The 23,856-nt window shown below is 45.5% G+C and overlaps 2 protein-coding genes across 8 annotated transcripts in view; one reads left to right on the forward strand and one right to left on the reverse strand.

Moving 5' to 3' along the window:
- BORCS5 (BLOC-1 related complex subunit 5) overlaps positions 1-4,589 on the forward strand; it is a 65,893-nt gene extending 61,304 nt beyond the window's left edge. For 3 of the 4 annotated variants that reach the window (XM_048302765.1, XM_048302764.1, XM_048302766.1), the window contains one exon: positions 858-4,589. In XM_048302765.1, the coding sequence (XP_048158722.1) occupies positions 858-1,369 (512 nt within the window). In that variant the 3' untranslated portion in view covers positions 1,370-4,589. The remainder of the gene's footprint in view (positions 1-857) is intronic. The other variant, XM_048302767.1, reaches the window with a different exon arrangement.
- A 3,139-nt stretch (positions 4,590-7,728) lies between these two features.
- DUSP16 (dual specificity phosphatase 16) overlaps positions 7,729-23,856 on the reverse strand; it is a 64,033-nt gene continuing 47,905 nt past the window's right edge. For all 4 annotated transcript variants that reach the window (XM_048302761.1, XM_048302760.1, XM_048302763.1 and 1 more), the window contains exons 5-8: positions 22,573-22,736; positions 16,086-16,245; positions 15,281-15,404; positions 7,729-11,421 (exon numbers count right to left, since the gene is read on the reverse strand). In XM_048302761.1, the coding sequence (XP_048158718.1) occupies positions 10,251-11,421; positions 15,281-15,404; positions 16,086-16,245; positions 22,573-22,736 (1,619 nt within the window). In that variant the 3' untranslated portion in view covers positions 7,729-10,250. The remainder of the gene's footprint in view (positions 11,422-15,280; positions 15,405-16,085; positions 16,246-22,572; positions 22,737-23,856) is intronic.

Raw genomic sequence — 23,856 nt, forward strand, 5'->3', positions numbered from 1 at the left:
CAGCCGTGTTACCGAGCTCTCGAACACGTGGTATGTCTTAGGATGTGTAAAACTGCTTAAACCATCTGACTGGGCTGGTGTGTAAGGTAGTGGCTGAATCCTGCCTGGAGATTGCAGGTCTGGCTGAAGAGAAAAATGGGCTGCGAATTATAAAGGCTGCCTTCATCACTCAATGGCAGGAACAGCACTGCAGTTCCTGTCATTGTCATCATGCTCGAGCCATGTTTGGCTACTGACTGTGTTTAATTGCATGGCTAATTTACTTAATGTCTCTCCTGGGGTCACTTATGACACTCTTATTTTTGGGTTTCAGGGAAATTAGGGACACTAGCAATCCACTGTGGCTCTCTCAAGGCAGGAGTTTTCCAGATGATGATGGTAATAACAGCTGTGGCTTAGTTGCAGAGTAACCTGGCTAAACAGGGAAAATTGAACACTGGCAACTATGGTAGAGCTTAACACTTGCAAATGAATGATCTCCAGTGGAAATATAGTTCAGGTGTAGGCAGAGGGCACAGGTTCCCTGGGTTTGGATAACTTGGAGGATGTGTGTATTGGTTTATTGGGAAATCCCTGGCAGCACCTGTTGGCTTTCAGTCCTGCAAATGAAGAATTTTCTGATCAGATATTTAGGTATTTGGGTGGAGAACTGAGGTCATCTTATGTCCTCCCTGGTATACAACTACAAATCATCCCATTCCATGACAGACTGGTTATGAGGAGCTCCTCTGTACCTGTCTGTTACCTCTGGTTAGTGGAGCATCTAAGGTGGTTGTTCTTGGGAATGACAGTGTGCTGAAAGGTCTGCGGCAGCAGTTGTCCTAATGAGCCCTGCTGTGCTTGTTGTTTTTACACAGATGGACCTCTCTGTGGAAACTCTTTACAGCCTCATGCAGGAGCGCCAGAAGAAGTACGCCAAGTACGCGGAGCAGATCCAGAAGGTCAACGAGATGTCTGCCATCCTGCGCCGGATCCAGATGGGCATCGACCAGACGGTGCCGCTGATGGAGCGGCTGAACAGCCTCCTGCCAGAGGGGGAGCGGCTGGAGCCCTTCTCCATGAAACCCGACCGGGAGCTGAGGTTGTAGCGCTCGGCAGCTCCCCCTCCTCACCTTCCACACTCCACGTTCCGCACGGCCGCGCTTCCAACAGGCTGCATTGGCGGCTCTTTGGAGCGGGCGGCGCTGCCACCGGACTCTCTGCCAGGGCACCGGAGGGAGAGCAGCGTCAGCTGCCAGAGCCGCACAGCCAGGAATCCAGGAGCTCCCCAGAGGAGATGATTTACCGTTCCTTCATCTCCCTTCTCTTGCCCTCCTGTCTCCTTTGCCACTACACCGCCTGTGCAGACACATTTGTTTCATTGCTGTGACTAGCTGGGGTTTACAGAGGAGGAATTTTCTTTCATCTGATTTATTTTATTTTTTTTACTAAAAAAATTCAAAGGGATATGGGGTGTGATGAACCCTCTAACATAGTTTGTGTGCCATTGGGGTTTAGACAGTTGGATGGCTGGAAGGTATTTCTGAGATCCTCTGGCCTTGGAAATATGCGTTTTATAGGTGAAAGTGTGGGAGCCAGGAACTGGCTTATTAAAATCTGCCTATTATCATAATTAACATGGTTTGCATGGCAGGGTTTTGGCATGTCCTTGAGGCTCCTTTTTCTATGGGATCCCTAATTTATGAGGCTGTAAAGGAGTAGCTGTTCTAGGTATGTATGTCTGTTAATGTAAAGCAAACCTTAGTGTTCCTCTCCCCCTTGCCCTGGCAATGTCCCCATGCCTCAGCTGGTGGCATTTCATGTCCGTCTGACAGGCACCGGTACCAACCTGCTCACTTTGTATCCCAAAGTTGGACACAAGGTGGTTTTTTTATTCGGACACTCCCGTTACCTTGGTGCTGTCTTTTTTACCAGTCGGGTGCAGCTGCTTCTTTACCTTCAAGTGGACGAGGGTGGAGGGGAGAGACACGAGAAGTCCTTTGGCTCTTTGTGTTGGTGTAGCTGCCCTTGTGCCGGGAGCTGGCGTTGGCACCTTGCTGAGTGCCTGAAACCACGGGGCCCTTCTCAGCCATCTGCTCCAAAGGCAGCAGGATGTTCCTGCCTCCTCCCAGGCGAGCCAGGGCTGAAGAGCCCATGAACCCCAAGGGTTGTTGTATGTCAGGAGTGCAGTTCCAGTGGTGAGGACAGTCAGGGACAACCCAGCTTCCAATACAGCACAAGGTAGGGTCACTTGCCAAAGGCAGCCTGCTTCGATACGTCTTAGTGCTTAAGAGCATTTATTCAGCAAAAGGTTGTCTCTGAGCATTTGGAAGTAAGAGTGCAGTAGGTTTTTGTAATAATTACTGCCCGGTGGCAAGAAGCAACAGGCTGTGCTCTTGTTGCATTCCCAAAGGCCACGTAGTGTCATGCAGACTGCAGCCAACTTAGAGGTGCATCTGAACCACGGTGGTGGTTGATCCCAGGGCCTGCTGAACACTATGAAATGAAGAAATGAAGTCCTCTGGAATAATGCCCTGGGAAGAGGGACAGACTGCTTCAGGGAGGGCAGGGAACTCAGCAGGAGGTTTTTTTTTTTAGCAAAGGCAGCAGTGGGTCTCCTTGCCTGCTGCACCAACCCCAGAGGTTTTATACAGTTGAACATAAATAGGCATATGCTGTGTATTGCCCAGGATAAAACATCAGAATTCCATCCTTGTTCAAGCTTCCTGCCATGTTTTACACTTGGTTTGTTAAAAGCTTTTATGAGATTTAACCCATGAAAAGCTGCTTGTCATGGCTATCCCCTTGTGGGTCCTCACTGTCCATCATGGAATATGTCTCTGCCTCCCACCATCAGACACACAAGAATATTGAGTTACTTTAAATAGTGGTTGCAGCCCTTTTTGTCCTCTTTGTCCAGATGATGCTGTCTGGATGTTTAAAATGTGCAGCATTCAGCTGTCTGCCAGACGGGATCATGAGTGTCCCACGCCCTGGTGTGCTGGAAGCCTGTACCAGTGGGAAGATCCTGATACTGCATCTCAAGGCAGATGCTCTCTCCTGTAAGACACTTCTCTGAGGCTTGTAGACATTTGGCCTCAGGCCATTAAGTATCAGATCAAAGCAGGGCTCCTTGCAGTGCTAATGAGGGCAAAGGAAGAGTATTCCCAACTGAAGGCTGCAGGAGCAGGGCTGCAAATCAGGTCCTTCCTCATTTGCCAGAAAACACCAAGGCATTGGGCTGAGAATGGGAAAAAATGTTTATTCCTAGGAACACTGGTCTTTAAGCTTGTGGCTGTGCTGCAGAGCCTCACAGACAGAGCTTCTTGAACAGCAAGGGCAGGTTGTGGAAGGTGTAACAACTGAACTAGAAAGAAACTTAGAGCTCAAGTGTGAAGGCTAACCTTTTCCAATGTTCACAGGTCATCACCTTCATTCCACAGGTGATAAGTCTCTTGTATGGGTACTGTAAGAAGCATGCACCCTCTAACTGTCCTTGAACAATGGTTTACAGTTTTATTTAAAACCTTGTCACTCTCTTCAGGAACTGTAAGTCTCTGGCCCTCTTGCTGAGGGGGAGACACATCCTGCCACATCTTCTTGAGCTGCTGTTTGTTGCTTGGCTGCTCCTTGTTGGCTTAGCTCCACATGCTGCTTTCAGCTTCAGCTCAGATGCAGGTGATGCTCAGGGTGAGACTGACACTTCTCTCCCACGCTGTTCAGCAGAGGCTTGGAGATGTTACCTTGGAAAATTACCTTTCTGCTTGTGAATTTCCTCTTCCAAGCCAAACACTCTTGGAGGAGGCCTGAGGTATCTTTCTTGAACGTACCAGCTGTTACTTCTACCACAAATTTAGTGCTATGAGTGGGGAATAATCTGGTGTCCTCCCCTGAAACCAGACATTGCTGCCCTTATCTGCTTTCTGGGGTGGTGTGTGGTCTGGGGTACAGGCTAAGCTTCTTGAGACGTGAAAAGCTGGGGGAGCAGGACGAGTCACTGGATCTGTGGTTCCTCTCTGGCCTGAGCTTCTCTGGCCCTTCCCCTGACTCTGCTGTTGCAAGTTCCCCGTTGTGCTGCCAGTGGTGCTCCTTACTGGTGCTCCTTGTGTCCCATGCTGGTCCCTGTGCTGCCCACGCAGAGCAGGTTTGCTTTGTTGTTTCCGTTGGTTTTGTCATTGAATGCATTGACAGGGTGCTAAAGTGCCAACCTACCTGCAGGGTCCTGTGAAGATCTGCTGAAGGGGAGAGAAAAGAGTTTTTGTTTGTTTCTTTTAAAATATATATATATTAAATTAAATATATTTAAATATACTTGAATATTTAAAGTGTGTTTTCCCCTCCTCTAAGCTTTTACACAGAAAGAGCAGAAATACACGTCGTCACAGGCCCATTGGTTGCATGAGCCAGCCCCTCTCTCAGACTGTGTGCCAGTAGTTTCCCGAGGTACTGCTGTAATGTCCCTCCCGTTCCCAAACTGCCAGAGGGTATTTTGATTGCCAGCCTTGTGGCTGAGCACTCCATGGTTTATGGGTGGTTACCCTGTTCAGCTTCCTACTTGCTCCGTGTTCCGCAGCTCCAGCATTAAAACCTTTGGTGTGGCTCTTTTCCAAGTGTGTTGTTTCTCCAATTGCCTTATTGCTCATTCTTCATTCCCACTTTTCACCGCAGTGCAGGCGTATCTCAGCTTTACTTTGCACCCACTCTGTGCCACAGAGGTGCCTGAGTTCAGCTGCCTCTGCCCTGGGATTGTGAGGAAATGTCCCCAGAATGAAAATAAATGCTGGTTGGTTTTTTTCCCTTAGTGCTGTCCCGGTTCTGGATGGCGCTTGTTTGAATATAAGATGTGAGCAGCAATGCTTGGGACTCACCAGCAGTGGGGTGGCAGCTAGAGCCTCACAAAATAATCTTCCTGGGGCCTGGGGGAGGAGGGGAGGATTCAAAGGGCAATTCTCAGTGTCAGCTGCCTAAAATAATCCTGTCTTTTTAAAAGCTTTGTATTTTTACAGCCGGAGGGTGAGTGCTGACCCCAGAGGGATGGTCTGGTTGACAAGGTGATGTTAGGTTGTAGGTTGGACTCAGTCATCTCAAAGGGCTTTTGGAACCTCGTTAATTCCATGATCCTGTGAAATACAGTGGTGTGCTGTGGGACAGTGACACAACCAGAAATAAATGGGCAGGGTTGTACTTTTTGTCAAAACACTGGGTATGTGAACAGTCTCTCTGTATGGAGAGGGATTTGAGAGAACTTCCCAGTGCAGTTTATGTGTGTATCCCAGCAAAAGGGCTTCCCTGACCCAGGTGTGGGCAGCTGACTGGGGATGGCATTCCAGCCCTGGAATCTGCAGAGCACCACTGCACTTCCCTCCACAGGAAGAGGCAGGAGCCTGCTCTACTTCCAGGAGCATCTCTTGGGAACCTGGTGAGCTTAGGGAATCCCGGGATGGAGCTGTTTCCTGCAGGGAACAGGTTACTCTAACACACTTCATCAGTGGTTTAGAGGCAGATAAGCACCTGCAGCACTGTTCTCATGGCATTGGGAAAGCGGAGTGGTGATGGACTCTCACCTGCACAGGGGATACTGAACAAATGAAGAGAGGCAAATTTAGTGTTTCTTGCTGTTTTGCTGCTGTTTTGTTCTTTTCTAAATGGCCTGATGCCCCAGCCTCATCATTGCCTGTAGTGTCACACTTTGGCTTTGTACAGCAGTGGAGCATGGTGAGGGTCCCTGGAAATGACAGCTGAAATCCACTCCTAAACTGAGCAATCCCTTCCAGCAGGACAATGCTCCAGAAGTGTTTGGCAGCATTTTACATGCCAGGAAAGCAGCCCCTTCCCAGAGGGGTGGGAGTTGCAGAAGGCAAGAAATAGCTCCCTTTCCTTTTCTATTTATGGTGACTCTTATTAATATTCTTGGAAGTGCAGAATTAGCTGAAGGCTTTACTGCAGAAACACTTCAGTTTGCCTCAGAGCAACCATTTGGACCTGAGGGCCAAGAAGTTCTTTGCAGGCAGGGTTCAAAGGGAAAGTGCTGTTGCCAGGCAAAGCTGATGTATTAGGAACACTGTTCTACCTGAATTCTCAGTTGTGGGTTTGTGTGTATAATAGAGTAGTGGTACTGTGTATGCTACACTGTCTGAAAGTGCTAGAATAACTACTTTTATCACAGATTATTAACAAATACAGACTAGCTAGGTGTATGGCTAGCTACAGCAAATGTCTGGCTAGCTAAGTTTGGTTGAATCGCAGTAATTTTGGATTTAAAAAGTACCAGTGTTATTAGGACCCCAGTGCTGTCCCCCTTGTTCTGGGCTTTTCATGCCCCCACTTTCTGGTAGAAGTCAGTTTATAACTTGTGCTGTGAGTCACAGTGTACTGAGCACCTAGCTGATGAATAGTTAGTAAAGACAGTAGTTCACCTAACCACCACATTTCCACTCTCTTATCCTCCCCAGCCCCCTCAAAAGCAGGGCTACCTGATCCATGCTGGGGGGAGGTTTGCTTTGTTTTCAGTTCACTTCATTCTAGGAATGTCGCTGTGATGGTTACATCAAGAGCCCAGTGACCTCAGGGACCTCTTCCCAGTAATGCCAAGCAGTGAAATGAAAATTGAGTCTTGACATGCATGAGGCACATTTCAGTTGCCCCTTGGGTTTTGACTGGAGGTGGAGTTAGACTGTCTCTTCCCAGAGCTGTCTGGTGGCAGGGCCAGGAGTGGAGGGATGGAGGGAACAGGAGCAGAGCAAGTCCTGCAAAGCAGGCAGGAAGAGTGGTGAAAGCTGAAGTGAATGCTTCAAAAAACACAACTTGAGGGAACAGAGCTACTGCAGTCAGAAGTGGACTTTGGAGTGGGGTGAGCAGCTAAATCATAGAAGATTGTCATGTCAACCTGTTCTGGAGGCTAAGCAGCTGATGATGCCATTGAATTTGCATGGTTCTTGTTTTCTTCTCTGAGAGCTGCACCATCTTGTTTGTAGAAAGTAAGCACAGAAACTCACACAGGTTGTTACCTGTGCTCTGACTGATGGTTCGGTTTATTTTAGAGATGCTGAAGATTTTGCATGTCCCTTTCTGGGATTGTGCTTTGAAATTCTCAAAAGAAAAATCTTCTGTTACTGCACCTGAGTTTGAAGATGCTGTTACCTAAATTCACAGCTTTGCCCTCTAAGGATACAGCTGTGGCAGCCCCTTTTAATTCTAATCTATGCTATATTTGTGTGAGCCATTCTCTGAAGCAGTGTGGGGGGGTGTGCTCCAATCTCAGCACGCAGAACTTGCTCTGAATGCTTCAAGTCTGACAGCATCAGTCAAAACAAGTATTTAAACGAGTAATTAAATTATTCTTCAAGTAAGAAGTATGGGAGGCAAGAACAAAGCATGGGCTTCGTTCTGGGTAACTTCATCAATTTGAAATACTTGCTTCAACAAGACTGCCCCAGCTGCCTGAGGAACAGGTTACTCACACCTGCATCAGACAGTGGAAGGTGTTGATGCAGACAAGTGCCACTGCTGCTCATCAACGGAGCAGAGGAAGGGGATAGTCAGGGACAGGTAAGAGGCCTGAATGGTTACTGGTGCTGTAAAATCACCACTGCTTGTGACAACTGGTCTAAAGCTGCTCCAGCCCTGTCATTCATGAACACACCTGCAGGGAAGGGCGTGTTCCCTAAAGGACAAGGCCCCTCCTCTCCTGGATGCTGGGGGGAGCAGGTCCTGCTGCAGGTAAAACACTCCACAACTCCTTCCTCAGCCTTCTGTATAAACAGGTACCATTTCTGATTTTATTTCATCATAACATACAGGTAATGCTCATGACACAACAAGATGAGAAACTCACATCTCTCTGAACCATTTCACCAGCTTGCCATACACCAAACATGCCAAGTATGCCACACACCAAATGCCATGCGTTATATTCATATTGAACATGTACACATTTTTCCCTCTCACATCCTCCACTTTGCTTTCCAGACTTCTGCAAACCATTTCCAGTATTGTTCAGGGACAGGACTCTAGTTCAGGTATGAGCCAGGCTGGGCACCACCCTGTGCAGGACATGGGGTTAAGGCTTCCTCCTATGGGAACCTGCCCCCTGTAAGTACTGAGCCTACATCCAGAACACACTGGGAATCACGAGGAGCCACAAGACAAGATTTCAGTTCCTCAGAAGGCAATCAACCAAACCAACCCCAAACACACAGTCTGAAGGAGCACAAAAGAGGAAGAATCTGTTTCTGCCTCTAGAGATTGATACGTGTTAACTCCCATTAACTGCTTTTAATCAAAGCCATGGGCTTTTCCTGAAATGTGGCTGAGAGGAGCCCTGTTCAGCTGTTTACATAGGTAAATACACGCACAGCTGAAAATAGTCGTGATGTAATCACTTCCACTGGAGATGTAAACAGTGACAAGTGGCAGCATGTTCCATGAACAGCCAACACCTGACACAGTGTCCAGGGTGATGTCAACCATCATCCAGCACAAAGAGCCTCTGGGCTCAGTGACTCCTGGTGCTTCCTCTCTCTGTGCCTTTTGCACTTTTTAGGATCAAGTTAATCAATGCTGTAGCTTTCAGTGCTATTTTCAACGGTCCACTGTAGGAAATTAAAGTCACATCCTAGCCACAAAACAAAACAATGACAAAAACTTTCTCCACTTTTCAGTATAGTAAAACCTGAGATTTGAGTCACAAACTAGCTAAACTTACAGTAAAAAAACCCCAAATATAACCCAAGCTGCTGACTTTAATTAGGGCTTCAGTTTGCTGCTGACAATTTTTTTTTTAAAGCTGTTGTCCAGGGTTAATTATTTGTTACTACAATTTTCAGCTGCCTGCACTGAAATGGGACAAAACAATATAGTTTCCCCTCAACACACGTGTTCTGAGGGGTGCTGGGGAAGGCCCTGGGAGCAGGAAGGATGCAGCTTTACACAGTGGCTCTGGTACTCCCCCTTGCTGACCATAAACCTCTCACGGCAACATGCACATGTAGCCCAAGGTCAGCAGCAGCCAAGGTGGGAGGAGAAGCACCTGCTTGCTGTCAAAAACATGAGAAGGGCTGTGCCTCATCTCCTGGGAAACCAGGGATGTGACACCTCCTCGAGCTGGAGGTGTCTGCCCTGGGGTGCCGACGGTGAGGACACGCTACAGCCCTGAGCGTCTGCAGTTCCACACTGGAACTGCTCAGTTAAGGTCAAAAGCCCACCCCAACTCATTTTTACCTTAAAAAAACCCCAACACATTTGAATTGGTTTTGAGAAGTTGAATTGTAAATGGGCAAGAAAAGCCTGTTGTGGCCACTTGTACCAGCCGCTTCTCTTGCATGTAGCCCTACCTATCAACCACTCCATTATAGCTCAGAAGCCAAGGCAGCTACCTGTCTCCCAGAAGCCAGCCTAATATCAAACATACAAATACTGTATCAAAAGACTGGGGGAAACAGTCCTAAGTATGGTTCATTCATCTTCTTTTAAGAACTGCTGCTGAGCCAGCTGAAACACTTGTGCGTAGACAGCTTTAAAAAAAAAATAATCAAACGTGGCCAGTCATTACTTGTTCACATTGAACTGACTACCAGCATGTGGCAGCCATAAAGCCCTAGTTTATTCTGTGTATCTTTGAGGTACTGGTTTTTGTTTTTTTTCTCTGAAGCAGCTCTCTAGCGAATCACCTAAAGCCTATCCATTAGAACAATACTTACACCAGTATTTACATTTGTCTGAACGGTGTGTTCAGACCAGCCTTGCTGTAACCGGTCCCTATGGCCTTTGGAATCGCTCCCAGTCTCCTTTTCTTACAGGAAAAAGGTCTCCCTCCAGAGGTTGGCTCAGTGTCAGGGCTAAGGTGCACTGGTGAAGACGTGGGGAGTGGGAAGGGGAGAACAAAACTAGTTCTGACAGGTAGGAGTGTGGTTCAGCGGAACCAGAGAACGGGTCTGACACCAAGAGAGCTTCCTTGTTAAAAGCCACTGAAAGGACGTGCAATCCATTGCATAGAATTGCTTCCTCTGACAGGGAAAGGTCTGTGAAATGTTCTGCCCTTCTCCCGGGGAGGGGAGGAGAAAAGCCCAGCAGCACACTCGGGTCTCCTCGGGCAGAGGCCATTGTCCCTTCTCTGCAGTACCAACCTTTCCCCGGCTCACACCGAAGCCTCCGTTTCTTCCCTCCCCCCACCTTTTTACCCAAAGTTTCAGATTTACAGGGACCTCTCACACGCTGGGGGAGCGGCCTGGAAGGGGAAGCGACTCTGGCAGAGTCACATGAGCCGCTGCCCCTCAGGACACTTCAATGATTTCCATGCTGCCTGAAAAACTTGACTGACTGCCTACTTTGCCCAGTTCCTCTCTGGATCTGTTATCCGCCAGGATGCTCTCCCCGAACTCCATCTGGCAGCTCCTGCGCTTGAACTGCTTCTCGAAGGAGCTCTCCTCGTGCCAGCTGCGCCGGGAGTCGCCGCGGTCGGCCTGGCGGGGCCGCCTGCGCACGGCGCCGGGCTGCTCGCAGCCCGAGGGCAGCTGGCTGCAGCTGTAGGCGGGGAAGGCGGCGCCGCCCCCGAACACCGCCGAGGCCGAGTAGAAATGCGAGGACTCGGCGGCGAAATACCAGCTGTTGGTGAGGGACGAGGGCTGCGGGGCCAGAATGTCCGAGTGCCAGCCCTTGAGGCCCAGCCCCGCGGCGGACTTGGCCAGCTGCTGCTGGCTGGTGGAGAGCCCGAACACGAAGTTGGTTCTGTAGGTGTCCTCCACGCTGCCGCTGCGGTGCAGGGGGTACGGGAGCGGCCGAGGCGCGGCCGTGCTGCCGCCGGCCCGGCCCGCGTGTGGCCGTGAGGCCGGGCTGTCCAGCGGCCACGGGCCCGGGGCCTCCTGGGGCGGGGCCGCCTCCTCCTTGTCAGGGCTGCTCTCCGGGCTCTGCTCCGACACCTCCTGCACGGGGGAGAACTGGCACAGCTTGCTGCCGCCCTCCAGCGCGGCCGCGTGTTTGTAGTACTCCAGCGTGTCTTCGGAGGATGCGAAGCCCTGCACCGATGCAGTCACGCAGCTGCTGCTCGCGGAGTAGGACACGGATTTGATATCCAAGGAAAAGGAGCGCTTCAGCCGGTTGCTGTCTTCCACCTTGTCCAGGGAGACGTGCAGCCCGTTTATGCCCTGTACCAGCGGGCCGTCCTCCAGCGGGGCCGCGTGCCCGCGGGGCGCAGGGCCACCGTCCGTGGGCTTGGGCTCCAGCAGCTCCGAGGCAGCGGCGAGGCAGAGCTGGCTCGTGGAGAGGCTGCTCGGCCCCGCTTCCAGCACCTGCACGTGCTCGCTGCTCTTCTCCAATTGCAGGAGTTTCAGCTTGCTGATGTGGCCAGGCTGGCCGCTCTGGTTCTTGATCTTCTTCTCAAAGTCCAAAAGCTGGCCCAGAAAGTTGAAGTTGGGAGAAATGGTTGGCCTCTTTTCTTTCACAAATCTGGTAAGAGGGGACAAACAAACCAAGAATTATTTCAAGAACCTGCTGCTCAGGTATAAGATATCCCTAAAGTGAGTGTTGTGAATGTCTACAGCCTATTCTTAACCTGGGCTACGGTTCAATCAAGCCTAAGTAACTTGAGGATGGAGTTTAAAAAAGGTAGTTTAAAGCAAAATAATGCTGCACGCTCTCAATTGTCTCTCTAGCTTAAAAGGTGGCTAAAAAGTGGGGGGGGGGGGGGGGGGGGGGGGCGGGGGAGGAAACATTTTAACTCTTCATGATGTCCACAAGTGATTCAAGTGAATAATTTTCCTTATTTACTTCACCAGTGGGATCTTTGCTACCTTGCTTTCTAACCAGAGTCAAGAACCCTGGGAGCTTTGCGTGAACAGCACTTGAGCTTTAGCAAAGAGACCACTTCCCATGGGATACAGAGTGGACACCTTCCCCACCATTCCACTGACATCACATGTTCCTGTCACCTCTCTCATGTCACCACTGCACTGCCTACCCTGTTTGTTGTTGTCAGGCAAGACAGAGAGCCCTGCTGCATTCTGACCTTGTCCAGCAAGTGCCAGTGATTTCTACCCCACACTGTTATTGACCACTGATGTGATGACCAAAAGCAGAAAGGTGCAAATGCAGCATTACAACAAAAACACTCTCTCAAGCCCTGCAAGTGTTCAGCAGTAAAGGGCAACGGGATTGCCGAACCCCTGCAAGAGCTCACCTATTTTGGGGTGCTGTAGGAAGCAGCCTGGCCTGGCACAGGTGTGCCAATCCACTCATGCACTGAAAGTGCAATGGTACTGAAAATGTTTTGCTGAACCAGGATTCTAAATGTATGAAAGACTTGTATCACGTGATTTCTACTATTTATTTCAAAGTTAAATATAAAGACATATTTCCTACCTCACTGATTTGCAACATGGATAAATAAGTACTTTGCTTTTAACAGGCTGCAAAACAGAGTTGCCCAAATCCCTCCTCCTCCAGTTTTGTTTTTTTTTGGTTTTTTTTCTAAAAAACATTCCTGGAACTATGATTAACCATATGACAAAAGAATTAAAAAGGGAAGAAACCTTGATGAGCTAAATCTAGTACAAACACACATATAATGTGTCACTGGGAAAATTAAATACTATTAAAAATAAAACCTGTCTGGGGAAGTGTACAGATGATGAGTGTGCAGGCATTAAAAGCAGTGTGAGAAAAATGGAAAGGTGTACCTATGTATGTGTGTTCATGCTAGCACATGAAAAATGTTGAAACTTGCATTTTTTATTACTATTTTTTTGAATTTGCCAAAGAACAAACAATACTAAGAGTAGTCAAGCTGACACTATGACCTGGAATATCAGGTTACACGAGCTGATAGTGGAAACTTCCACCATGAAGTGTAACACTGGCAAATGGAGAAATCTAGTGAGTCTCCCCAGGAGAAATTCTGTAGTTTGCCCTCTTAGCATTTGATGTGAAGGTTTTTAGCAATTTGCTCCCAGGAATTATTAGTCTTTGTTCATTTTTTTCCAGTCAAAGTTAGTTGTACTTGGGTTAGTTATTTAAAGCAAGGTCCTCCTTGCCTTGTTTTCTGGTAGTGTCCCCAACACTCTGTTCTCTCCCCTTTCTCCTCATCTCCACTTTCTCCTCTCTCTCTAAAATACTGGGCAGTTCCAAATTTAAAACTAGAATTTTTAAAAATGAAAAGAGTAGGGAAAGCATGCTGGATCCCCTGACAAATTGTAAAGCTTTGCAAGCTTTTTCATCTCAAAATACACACTACTTTTTCTAATTGGAAAACATGTATAATGTTTCATTCTTATGTTTATTTCTGTTAAATAGTCCATTATACAAAAGTTTTTCAAAGTTTATTTCTTCGACTTTCACTTCAAGTAACAGTATCACCTTTTTATTTTTGTAATAGTGTCAGACAAACATTTTATCTAATGACTTCCACTAATTCAAAGAAGAGTATTTTTCTTTTAAGCTTGGCCAACAAGAGATCCCAAACCAATGAGTGAAATGTTCTGCAGACGATTCTTACTGAGCCATGTCAAAGGAAATATAACAAAATATAGTCTAAATTGCACAGCAGTTGCTCAGCATCTACAGTGCAAAGAGAAAAGCACTTAGTGTTTTCTGTTAATGCTTTTGGTTAAGATAAAAACTAGAATTTAATGCGGAGATTTCATGGAGGAATTTAGAAGCTCCCTGAAGAAGTTCTCTGAAGTGTGTGCATTTTAGAAATGTTTAGTTCTCTACAGCTCTGCCCTCAGCCACTATGGCCTGAGACCAGGCAGGTTTTTTCACTGAGCTCAGACCCTGCACAGTATCTGTCCACATCCACTGTAATTCATGCCTGTTATCTGTGCCTGGATAACTGAGCTTCTTAACTTCAGCTTCTTAACCAAACCTGTTTCATGTTGAAATTACTGCACACCACCAAGCTGCCAGCAGGCTCTAGTAGGGAAACGTGGAAAGTGTCTAAGCACTAAGCAGGAGAGAGCTGCAGCTCAGGCACCTCTTACATGCAGTTTTTTCACTGCACACATAACGACATTCAACAGCTTAAAACAAAAGTTTCTGTGGAAATCACGCTCCATGTGGCAATATCCAGTGTTCATCTCTCTGTCCTCATCCCTGTTTTAGGGATGGTTGTAGCAAACACACAGGTGATTCCAAAGGAGCTCCTCTCCCCCTGCTCCAGGGCAATTACTCAGGTTGGTTCTGCATAACTCCTTACAGTGATGCACCAGGGAGCCCATCAAAAAGAAAATCATCGTTTTCTGTGCAACACAACAAAGCAGTTGGTTAAATTAAATACAGAAGTCATAGTAAATGGCAACCAAGCCACCTGGAGGGTAGGAAAGTATTCACAGTCCAAGTGGAGAAAAAATGGGATCTGTAAACGAGGAAAGGGAAGGGGGTCTCCACAAATATTACCAAATGCCACAGAGACATGATATTCAAAATACTTTCTCCCCGGCTTTGGTTGAATTCAATAGCAACAAAGAAGCTTTTTTTTTCCATTCCTGGGCATTTCACTTGCAGGCAGTTCTTTGTGAGCACTACCAAACACCAAACTGCAGGAGACAGATCCAGTCCAGCATTTGTCCTAAGTTACCCTCAGTTGTCTCTTCAACCCTGACCATTCTGCTCTCCCTGTGGCTCACAAGATGCTGTTACGCGTGTGCCGTAGCTGTGTTTGTACACACAGCTGTGGTTCAGGAATGGTGCTCCCACCAAAACACTCCCAAACCATGCACTGCTCCTCTGCAGCAGGATGGAGAGGGGAATTGGAGGCTCAAAAGGCAAAGATCATGGGTTGAGATAAGAGCAATTTAGTGGAAACAGCAATGAGATAAGAAAATGGACAGTAACAGCACAACAGTGGTGACAGAGGGTACGAGAAAGAGGTGAATGATGCACACCATGTGGAAACCCCACAGTACCTGACCCTGCCCCAGAAGGGACTCTTCCCCTGCTCCCAGCAGTGACAGAAGGCACAGAATAACCTCCAGGTCCTGGCCATGCCCCTCCTGGCTACTGCAAAAATTAACCCTGTCCTGGCCAGAACCAGGACAAGACACATACATTGAATAGGCACTTTACATTCCATGTACTTGCCTGCTTGGATCAAAGACCATTTTGCAGTGGGCAGTTAATATTAGCTGTGTGATATCTATTCAATACCATTAATTTATTTCTGGAGGAAACATATGCTTAAAGCAGAAGTGTGGCCAGTGAACCACCAGATAAAATGTCTGCTTCTACCCTTGGTCATAGAACCTTTCATCATCCACCCTAAAAGCAGGCCAACAAGCACAAGAGTTAGTAGGAAGGGAAGATTTGTCCCTACCTGTAAGCTTCATCCAAGGACATATCCATTCTTTTCATGATGTATGCAATGGCAATTGTAGCGGAGCGAGATATCCCAGCTAAACAGTGCACCAACACATGGCCATTGGATGCTTTTGCTTTTTCTGCATGGCAACGAAATTAGCAAGTGTCAAACTCAGCAGCATCATACCAGGATGAAAAGTTTGCAAAGAAAGCAGTGTTCCTGAAAATTATTCAAAGCTTCCAAGTGAACTGCTAATTGCAAATCTTATGGAAGCTTGAAACAAAACTTAACTTATTTTCTCTAGCACTGTGTAGTAGCATTGAGTATAGAAAAAGCATGACTACACACACAGGAAACATCCTGCAGTCACAGCATACGTCATTTTAATGTGCACATAAACAGCCCTACTTAGATGTCTGGGAAAGATGATTGTTTCTAATTTTATATACAAGTAAAAAGCAAGCATTCACGATGGAACAATTTGGCCCGTTCAGATCTGGCTAGTTCACGTCTCAAAGGTAAAGACAGAAGGTGTATGTCCAAATTTCTAATCCACCCTCTGCAGATATATATCAGGCATCTACCAGGCTGCCTGAAAGCTCTGAAGTGTCTTTGTTCTGTAATGCTGCAACGTGCAGTGGAAGAATCTCCCCACATTTTGCTCCTGTGCTTATGAAATGATGCTGACCATGTCCACAGATCCTGAGGGTATTTTCACACAACCCAGAAAGCACTCGGGGCTTCCCCAGCCAAAACAGCACAGCAGACACACAGAGCAACCCACAAACTGTTTGAGAGAGAATTAAAATTTTCTACTCACCTATAAAATCGACTGATTTATCCAACCAAGGCAAAATTTTCTCACAAAAGCTGTCATTCACAGGCACTCTGAGGAAATGGGATTCTGGAATAAAATCAGGCTTTGGACAAGTATTGCTGGCATTCAGGACATAGCCAATGTCGTTCTGCTGCATCAGCTCCTAGGAAAGAGAGGAAGATTAAGCCTCAAGAAGTCAAATGGTACCTTTGGCACATTACAAAGCTAAAAATCAAACTGAAATTTGTGTTGGAATTGCTCTAGCTGTGTAAGGGACATTCTTCTAAGAAAAAGACAACTCCTCAGCTTTCGATTCTTTTAACAACTTCCAGTGAGACATCCAGTATGTCCAAATAACATATGGACTGCAAATCCCATAAAAACAAAGTTAACAAAGAACAGAAGTAATGGTAGAATACCTTCTGCTACTCTGAAGCATCACTTCCAAGAGAATGAACTTTTTGCTACTTTGGTTTAAATTCTCAGCATGCAAGCTGACAACAAACACTTCCCACATGCAGTTTGCTGACCTGAATATGTGTTTTCCAGATCACATATCTAGGACTGAAATTGCCCCATCACAGATATTGGTGGGAAATAGGAAATGAAATGGATGCCTCCTGCAGTCACCTCTCAAGTCCAGGAGTTTCTTGTTTCTAAGGGAATGTGCAAAACTCTCAAAACCTCAATGAAAGAGATGAAGATCTTGAATTAAACCATCTCTACACAGCACTGGCATTTTACAGGAGTCCTGCTCTGTGATTTACAATTTCAGCTTTCAGTCTCTAGGCCGCTTGTCTCTCAGAGAAATGTCACAGGAACAAGCAAAGACACTCTATATATTTAAGAGTCAACTGGGATTTTAAGTAAGTCAGTTTTCACGACTGAAATAAAAGAGAGGCTCCTCTTTTCTGCATCTCGCCATACTTACAGTATCTAGAGTTGTGCAAAGTAGTTTGTGATGCAGTGGGCACCTTAGTGCAAAAACATGTGGAAGAAGTACTGGAAAAGTAGAGGTGGGTCTATCACAAACCATCCAGTCTCCTCCAAGGAAGCATCTTGACACAGAAAAGCAGTTCAGCATGTTAGAGTAATGCTTATCAAACTGCCATGGTTCAGAGAGAATCTGGCAGTAAGTGACATGCAGTACTAGGCTTGGACACTACTCAAACTGAACATAAACATTGGGGGACTTTTGGCCAGATTTCTATGGAAACTCTTCTCTCAAAATAAACGTTAAAAAAAAGCGCCCCCCAAAATCTGATTTTAGTCCTTTTGGTTTCATAGCAGATATATAATAAAGTTTGTCAATCCATAGGAGTAGCAGCATGAACGAATTCTTACACTGCAGATTTCAACTGGCGATCTACCAGTAGGAAAATACAGTCACAAAGCCAAATGGTTGATTCTTCCCCATATTTTTTCTGCAAGCACAGAGATCTTTTGGTGAGGAGAAACAGGGATATACTTATTTAGCAGAAGAGCCAGGATTCTATCTTGTTCAGTCAGAGCAGTCTAAATAATGTGATGTTCAGCACAGCTACCCCACACGCATGGCACGGTGTGTGTAGAAGGGATGAACACGCACACGGATATCCGTGCATAAATTAAATGCTGAGTGAGAACAAAGGGCTGCAGGGAAGAAGGGAATCTACATCAGTCACTTGCAGAGGAAGGTGCACAAAGTCCAGCCAACAGTGGTTGTAAACAGGGAATTAGCATGAATTTCTGCTAGTGAGCTGATTTTTGTTGCCTGGAGCAAAGTGAGCAGTGCTCCAACCCTTCATCCAAAGTCTCTCACATCTGCGCATTCAGAGGCTGGAGGTGTGTGCACCTTAGACTAATGGACGTGCATTATGTCATGAACACACCCATCCGAGGGGAACAGGAGATGGACAGTTCCTTGCAAAGCAAATCAGCAGAAATAATATTTGCAGCAATGGTCAAAATAAAAAAAAAGAAAGAAAGGAAAAGGGTTGTATGTGTCAAGGTAAGTTCTCAGCCTTAGTACTTCTTGCCCTGCTAATTTCCTGGGTCACACTCCCAGTATAGCTCAGCTTCTCATCAACAAATTCCAGTATGTCCCTGTTTACTCCTCTCCCTTCCTTCACGTCCTCCAGCTGAAGCACCAAGCTCCCTCCAGCCCTGCATGCCTTCCACAGCTGCTGCTCTCGCACCTTCCTTGCCTCGATTTCACATTCACTCACTGACATGCTTAAAAGCAGGAGTGCTGTAAGGAAATACAGGAATATTGGGAATTATCCAGAGGGGAGAGGTACTGGGAACGGGATTCCTGGCACAGGGGACTAACTGGACTCCTGGTATCTTACATGTGCCAGGGAGACCCCTGATCTCCAACATCCCCGCCTCACTGTCCTGGACTGCACAGCTTTTCCCTTCCAGGATCCCAAAGTTCTTCAGCAGCTCCTGGGAAACAATTACTGGCTTTAGGTCACTGAGCTGAAATACTGACCCCAAACCAGCTCACTCCTTGTTGTCTCTGCTTGAAGGTGAGTGAGGAGCAACTGGAATATCCGAGACAAAAGCACACGCCGGGTCCTGAATTCCCAGGTAGAAAGAGGGAGGTGGTGGAGGTCTCACTGACAAATGGACTGCCATGGTCAGGTTTGTTAAGAGCATAGCTAAGGGGGGTGATGAATTTGGGAGAATAGAAAATCTTATTATTTCTTTTAAAACATAAACACTGATGGGCTGCACAGTCCAACCATCACCACTGCATAGTTATGCCAGGTTTTTGATGTGGGATTGATTATTCAAATGGAGCAAGAAGGCTGCAGACGCCAAGTCCGAAATCTACAAGCCAAAAAAACCACCCCAAAATATTAGTGCTGGTCTTTCAGACTGAGGCTAAAGAAAGAAGTTCTGCTTCCTTCTGTTCTGAAGAATCAATCATTCCCACTGTGACATGCTCCAGTGTAATAACCATAACAGTGCCTTCATTGTGAGGCACCCAAGAGGAAGAAGTGAATTACGATCGAGGAAGATCCAGAAATCCTAATACTAACAATTCTGTGAATAGAAGGTAAATGCTCTTTTGTAAGCTTATTTACACTTTATGACTTGTTTAATCTGAAAATTAATAGCACCCTAAAATGTTATTTTGTTCCAGGAAATAAAATCCAGGTCTGGAAGAAAGAGAATAGTTATGCAAGTGGGAAGGCAGAAAGTTTTACATTTGAAATGCTGGTACAAACCATGAGGTGTAAGTAGGAGGCTCATTCAGGCCCATAAACACACTACAGATTGCTTTCTGTCACACTAATTTCAGAAAGGACATTGTCACTCCTGTGTAGGTTAGAGTGCAGCTTTCCTCTCTTTCACAAAGTGCAACAAAGATCTTCTGTAAAACTAAATACTGTCTTGCAATGTCACCAACCTATCACAGGAAAATAACCACAGTGTACCACACTGAGACCCAAAACAAGCAGACTTTTCTCTTAGAACTCTTAGGAGGTTTTTAGCATTTCAACACTGCAAAAAAGATGAATGTTTTCCAAACTAAGCATGTAGAAAGAAATCTGCAAAAAATATTACAATTCTCCTAAGACTTTCCTGAATGAATCATTAATTTTGCTGAAGGACACAAACCAAGCATTTGTGGCTGCATATCTTTCCTAAATAAAGCGTTATCAGCAGAGGTATTAATGGTAAATAACATTAGTATTCTGAAAAGGTCATGAATACAGATTATTCTGCAACAAAAGAAGCATTTCCCCTACTCAGGCACTCAGAGGTAAGCTTATAAAGATTCTGAAAAGATAAGCTCATCTTGATAAAACCTGATGAAAATTCACATCTTTAATTCATCAGGTTGAACAGTAGCGCTGCTTAGGAGTTTCTTGCAGATATCTTTGAGATGATTTAATTTCAGAGAAATTGGTATGTCTAGTGAATGGAAGGAATCAGGAGAGCTCACAGCTTTTGAAGGCAAAAATAAAGTCAGTGCATCTTAATAGTCAGGGGAATCTTACTAGAATTTTTCAGCTTTTTTTTTTTTTTTTTAAATCTGGATTTGAATAGAAAACAGCTAGTTTAATCTTAGCAGAAAGCTGACTTCTTGTCCCAAGTAGCCCCAGCAGGGCCATTAAACCAGAGCATGCAAAGGTAACCACTTACCAGCTCCTGGACTATCCTAACAGACAGCACTTTGCTACTTGTCCCTTTTTTTTTGTTTCTGGCCCTCTGCTTTCGAATGTTCTTTACTTCACAGATTTCTTGCGATGTGTTTCTGGGCAATCAGTGTGGTAAGTCATCCTCTTTGCTCTCCCCAATGCCCCTGAGCAGGATCCAGGCTTCCCAGCAACCAAGCATGTTGCAGGAAGAGCAGCAGAGATCCATTATTCGTGTTTCTGATGTGCCAGCGTGTGGCTGCCACTAACTTTTAGTTAAATCCAGAAACTGATTAAACTCAGGAAACTGGGACTTGCTGGTATTGGTGAAAACATCAAGTGCATTCTAAGAGGTAGAAGTTGTAATTTGCTCCCACAGCTTCTTAGTATTTTCCAGTATTAAAGATGGAAGCCATTTAGCATTTTCCAGAGGCAAACATGGAAACTGAAGATGTAGGTAAGAGGTAGATAAGCCACTGGCACTCAGGTCTAGTTTGTGCAGCCAACAAGTGACGTGCCCAAGTAAGAGGAAAAGGTACAAAAAATTGGTAGATCTGAAATCAAAAGATTTGTATTTGTCCTAAAAATGGATAAGAAATTTAAGAGGTGACCAATGGAAGAACTTCCGAAAGACTGTCAGGTGACACCAGGTGGTAAAAACTTCCTGAACACCTGAACAGGTGGTGTGCTGTCATTTGTGTGCTTCTCCATACAGCACGGGAAACACAGTAACCCTCAATTTTCAGTCCCAAGATCATGTGAAGAAGTACAAATCTGAGCAACTCCTGGGGCTCTTGCACTAATTCTAAAGTATCTGCAGCTGCAAACTGAAGTGACACCAACACTGCAGACACACTGAAAGCAAACAGCATAAAAACATCTAATACCTTATTAACTGAAAGAATTTTTTTTTTTTTTAATTACTTTGTTTCTGCTGTCTTTTGTCTGGGGACCATAAATGACTTTTGTGGTAGGAAGAGTGATAAGCTGCTTTGACATCCATCATAAGTGAATCCCGTTTGAATGGCTCACTTGCTACCTTGGCAGTAAAGACGAGGAAGATGTAAAGGACAAAGTAGATGCAATGACTGCTGACTATCCTCCATTTCTGTGCTCTTTGCTAAAGCACAATCACCTTCTATATGATTGCTCGTGTGTCAAAAATCCCCTTAAAATAATTGTGAAAAATCTAAAAATAGCCCATTAATGGCCAGACTGGGATAGAGTAAAAGTAGAAGAAAGCAGTGAAAATTAAAATGGTCAAATGGTACATAAATTTTATCAATTTACAGGACTCCTTATTATAGCTCCTGGCTTAAGCTTTGTACATGGATTAAAAAAAACATACACATAAGCCTTGCACACAATTAGGGCAATATTCTAGGGTGAAGCACTCCTTCCCTCTCCCCCATCCATGTATTTAATGCCATCTTATGAAGGCTGTTGGGGATTCAACTAACGAATAGGACTGTCAGAGAACAAGGGAGGCAAGAGGGCACACACAGCAAAAGGAATAAAAATTCCCTTTGAAGGGACCCAAGATGCAGGTTGGAAGCAGTGTGAGCTGGCTCCTTGTGGGGGAAAACATCTGTGGATATACATAGGAATAGAGACCTATGGCAATTTGAGACAAGCTCTCTTAGACATCTAATAGTCCAGCATCCTACAAGTGCTGTATTCGATAATTTTGCTGACTATTTTAAGTATATAAAAAAAATTTTGGGCTGTTCTTTAGGAACAGAAATTACTAAATGCACATGTACTTAAAAAGAATAAAAGTTTATTAATGCAGTGCTACTGTAAAAGCTCATTTTAAAGAACCCCACTGATTGTCCAGGTCTGAACATTTCAGTAGGTGCACAAAGATTTGTTTGCAGTAATCCCTTATTATACAATTCATGGTGTTTAAATGCTATTTTTTCCTAGCACTTGAAGGAAATACTAAAATCACACAATCTTCCTTTGTCCTACTGTAACCATGAATATAATTGTGTCAACCTCCAAGACCTGCCAAAACAAACCAGTCAGAGCTGCGACAGGAAAGCACTTGACCTGCTCTCATGGCAGATGTGACAGTTTGCTGTTGGTTGATCGGTTCCTGAGGAATGAACCATATCAGCTGCCCCAAGATGAAGGAGAAAGAAGCCCAAGTTTTGTATTTAATGACCCATAGATTAATTATGTGGTGTGTGGATCACTGGTTCTCCCACAGCTTTCCATGGCTTGTGCAGGCAGCTTTTACCTGCATCCACTTCTGCTGTTTCACAGCTGTAACAATGCACCATGATGGAAGCTTGGAGGAAGATCCCTGGAAATCAGCTACTCATTCCAGTGACCCACATGGCACCCAGAATGCTCACCTTGTTGAGGACATCTCGCTGACACCCAAGGTAGAGATGAGGCAGGATTCTAGTTGGGCCAGTGTTGGAAACAGGTAGGCAGGGTTGAGAAATGCAAGTAGGGATGAGTGTGGATTTTCCTTCACAGAGACCAGGGAAAGAGCTGGAGAACTCAGCAAATCCACCTGTGAGAGGAAGAGCAGGTATTTAATCTACAAATGTGGTGGTGCCTGTGCCAGTTGTGGGAGAGCAGCACTTAACATGGGGGTGGCACTGAGGGGCAGCAGGAAGGCCTTATCAGAGAAGCTGTACGTGTGCCTCTTCCTGAGGTCAGCTTTGTAGCTCTCCAGACAAAATGGGAAAAACAGTAATCCTTGATTTTTCACTCCCTAGAATATGAGAAGAAATACAAATCTGTCTGTGGAACCATCCATCAGCAGCCAAGGCCTGGCTACATATTCCCACTCTGCCTGGAACATTTATTTTTCTCCCTCCACTTCTCAGAAGTTTTTGATGCTTCTTCCCACTTTTAATATGTGGAAATGATTCTTCAGAAAAACAGGCACAGCACCCACCCCGCCAAGAGCAGGCACACCTTGTAGTCTCCACCCCAGCAAGATGCTTTCTAGACACTTCCTTCTCCCGTATCAGGTTTATACTGAGAGCTCATTAAGAAAAAGTCATGTTTACTCAATTTGGTAAAAGCATTAACATGTGTTTAGTAATGCTTGTTTTTAAAATCCTATATTGCTAATTAAAATCCTACAGTACTCACTAAAATCCTACAGTACTCATTAAAATCCTACAGTACTATTTTGAGCGCTGCTCCACAATTAATGTATTTCATCCAGGACCCTGGAAGAAGTTTAATCTTTCAAAACCACACCAAGCCAAGGCTTCTCCATCTCAAGGGGGGGAGGTGAAGCAGAGGGAAGACTTGCAAAGCACAGTGAAAATCCCCAGCTCTTTCCTCCCAGATGAGCAGAGTTTCAATGGAAGGAAGAGTAATTATAACCTGTTCAGAACGAAGCACCTTTTTATCATCAAGGAATTGAAGCAGTGACGTGCTGAATCTGCCAAATGCTATGTTCACTATGATTACAGTTTGAAGATGTGAATTAAAATTACTCAGGAATAAGCTAATGTACTGTTTTGCCAGGGCTTGCATTACCATTGCCTGAATTACGCCTATTCTTCAGATTTTAAAATCTGTATCATTAGTAAATGTAGAAACACCAAGGCAATAATGTGTAACAACCCATTTTATCTAATAAAAAAAGCCAGCAAGCAGATTCTAGAGCAAAC

The sequence above is a fragment of the Corvus hawaiiensis genome, chromosome 4 (assembly GCF_020740725.1).
Source record: "Corvus hawaiiensis isolate bCorHaw1 chromosome 4, bCorHaw1.pri.cur, whole genome shotgun sequence".
NCBI classification, from domain to species: Eukaryota; Metazoa; Chordata; class Aves; order Passeriformes; family Corvidae; genus Corvus; species Corvus hawaiiensis.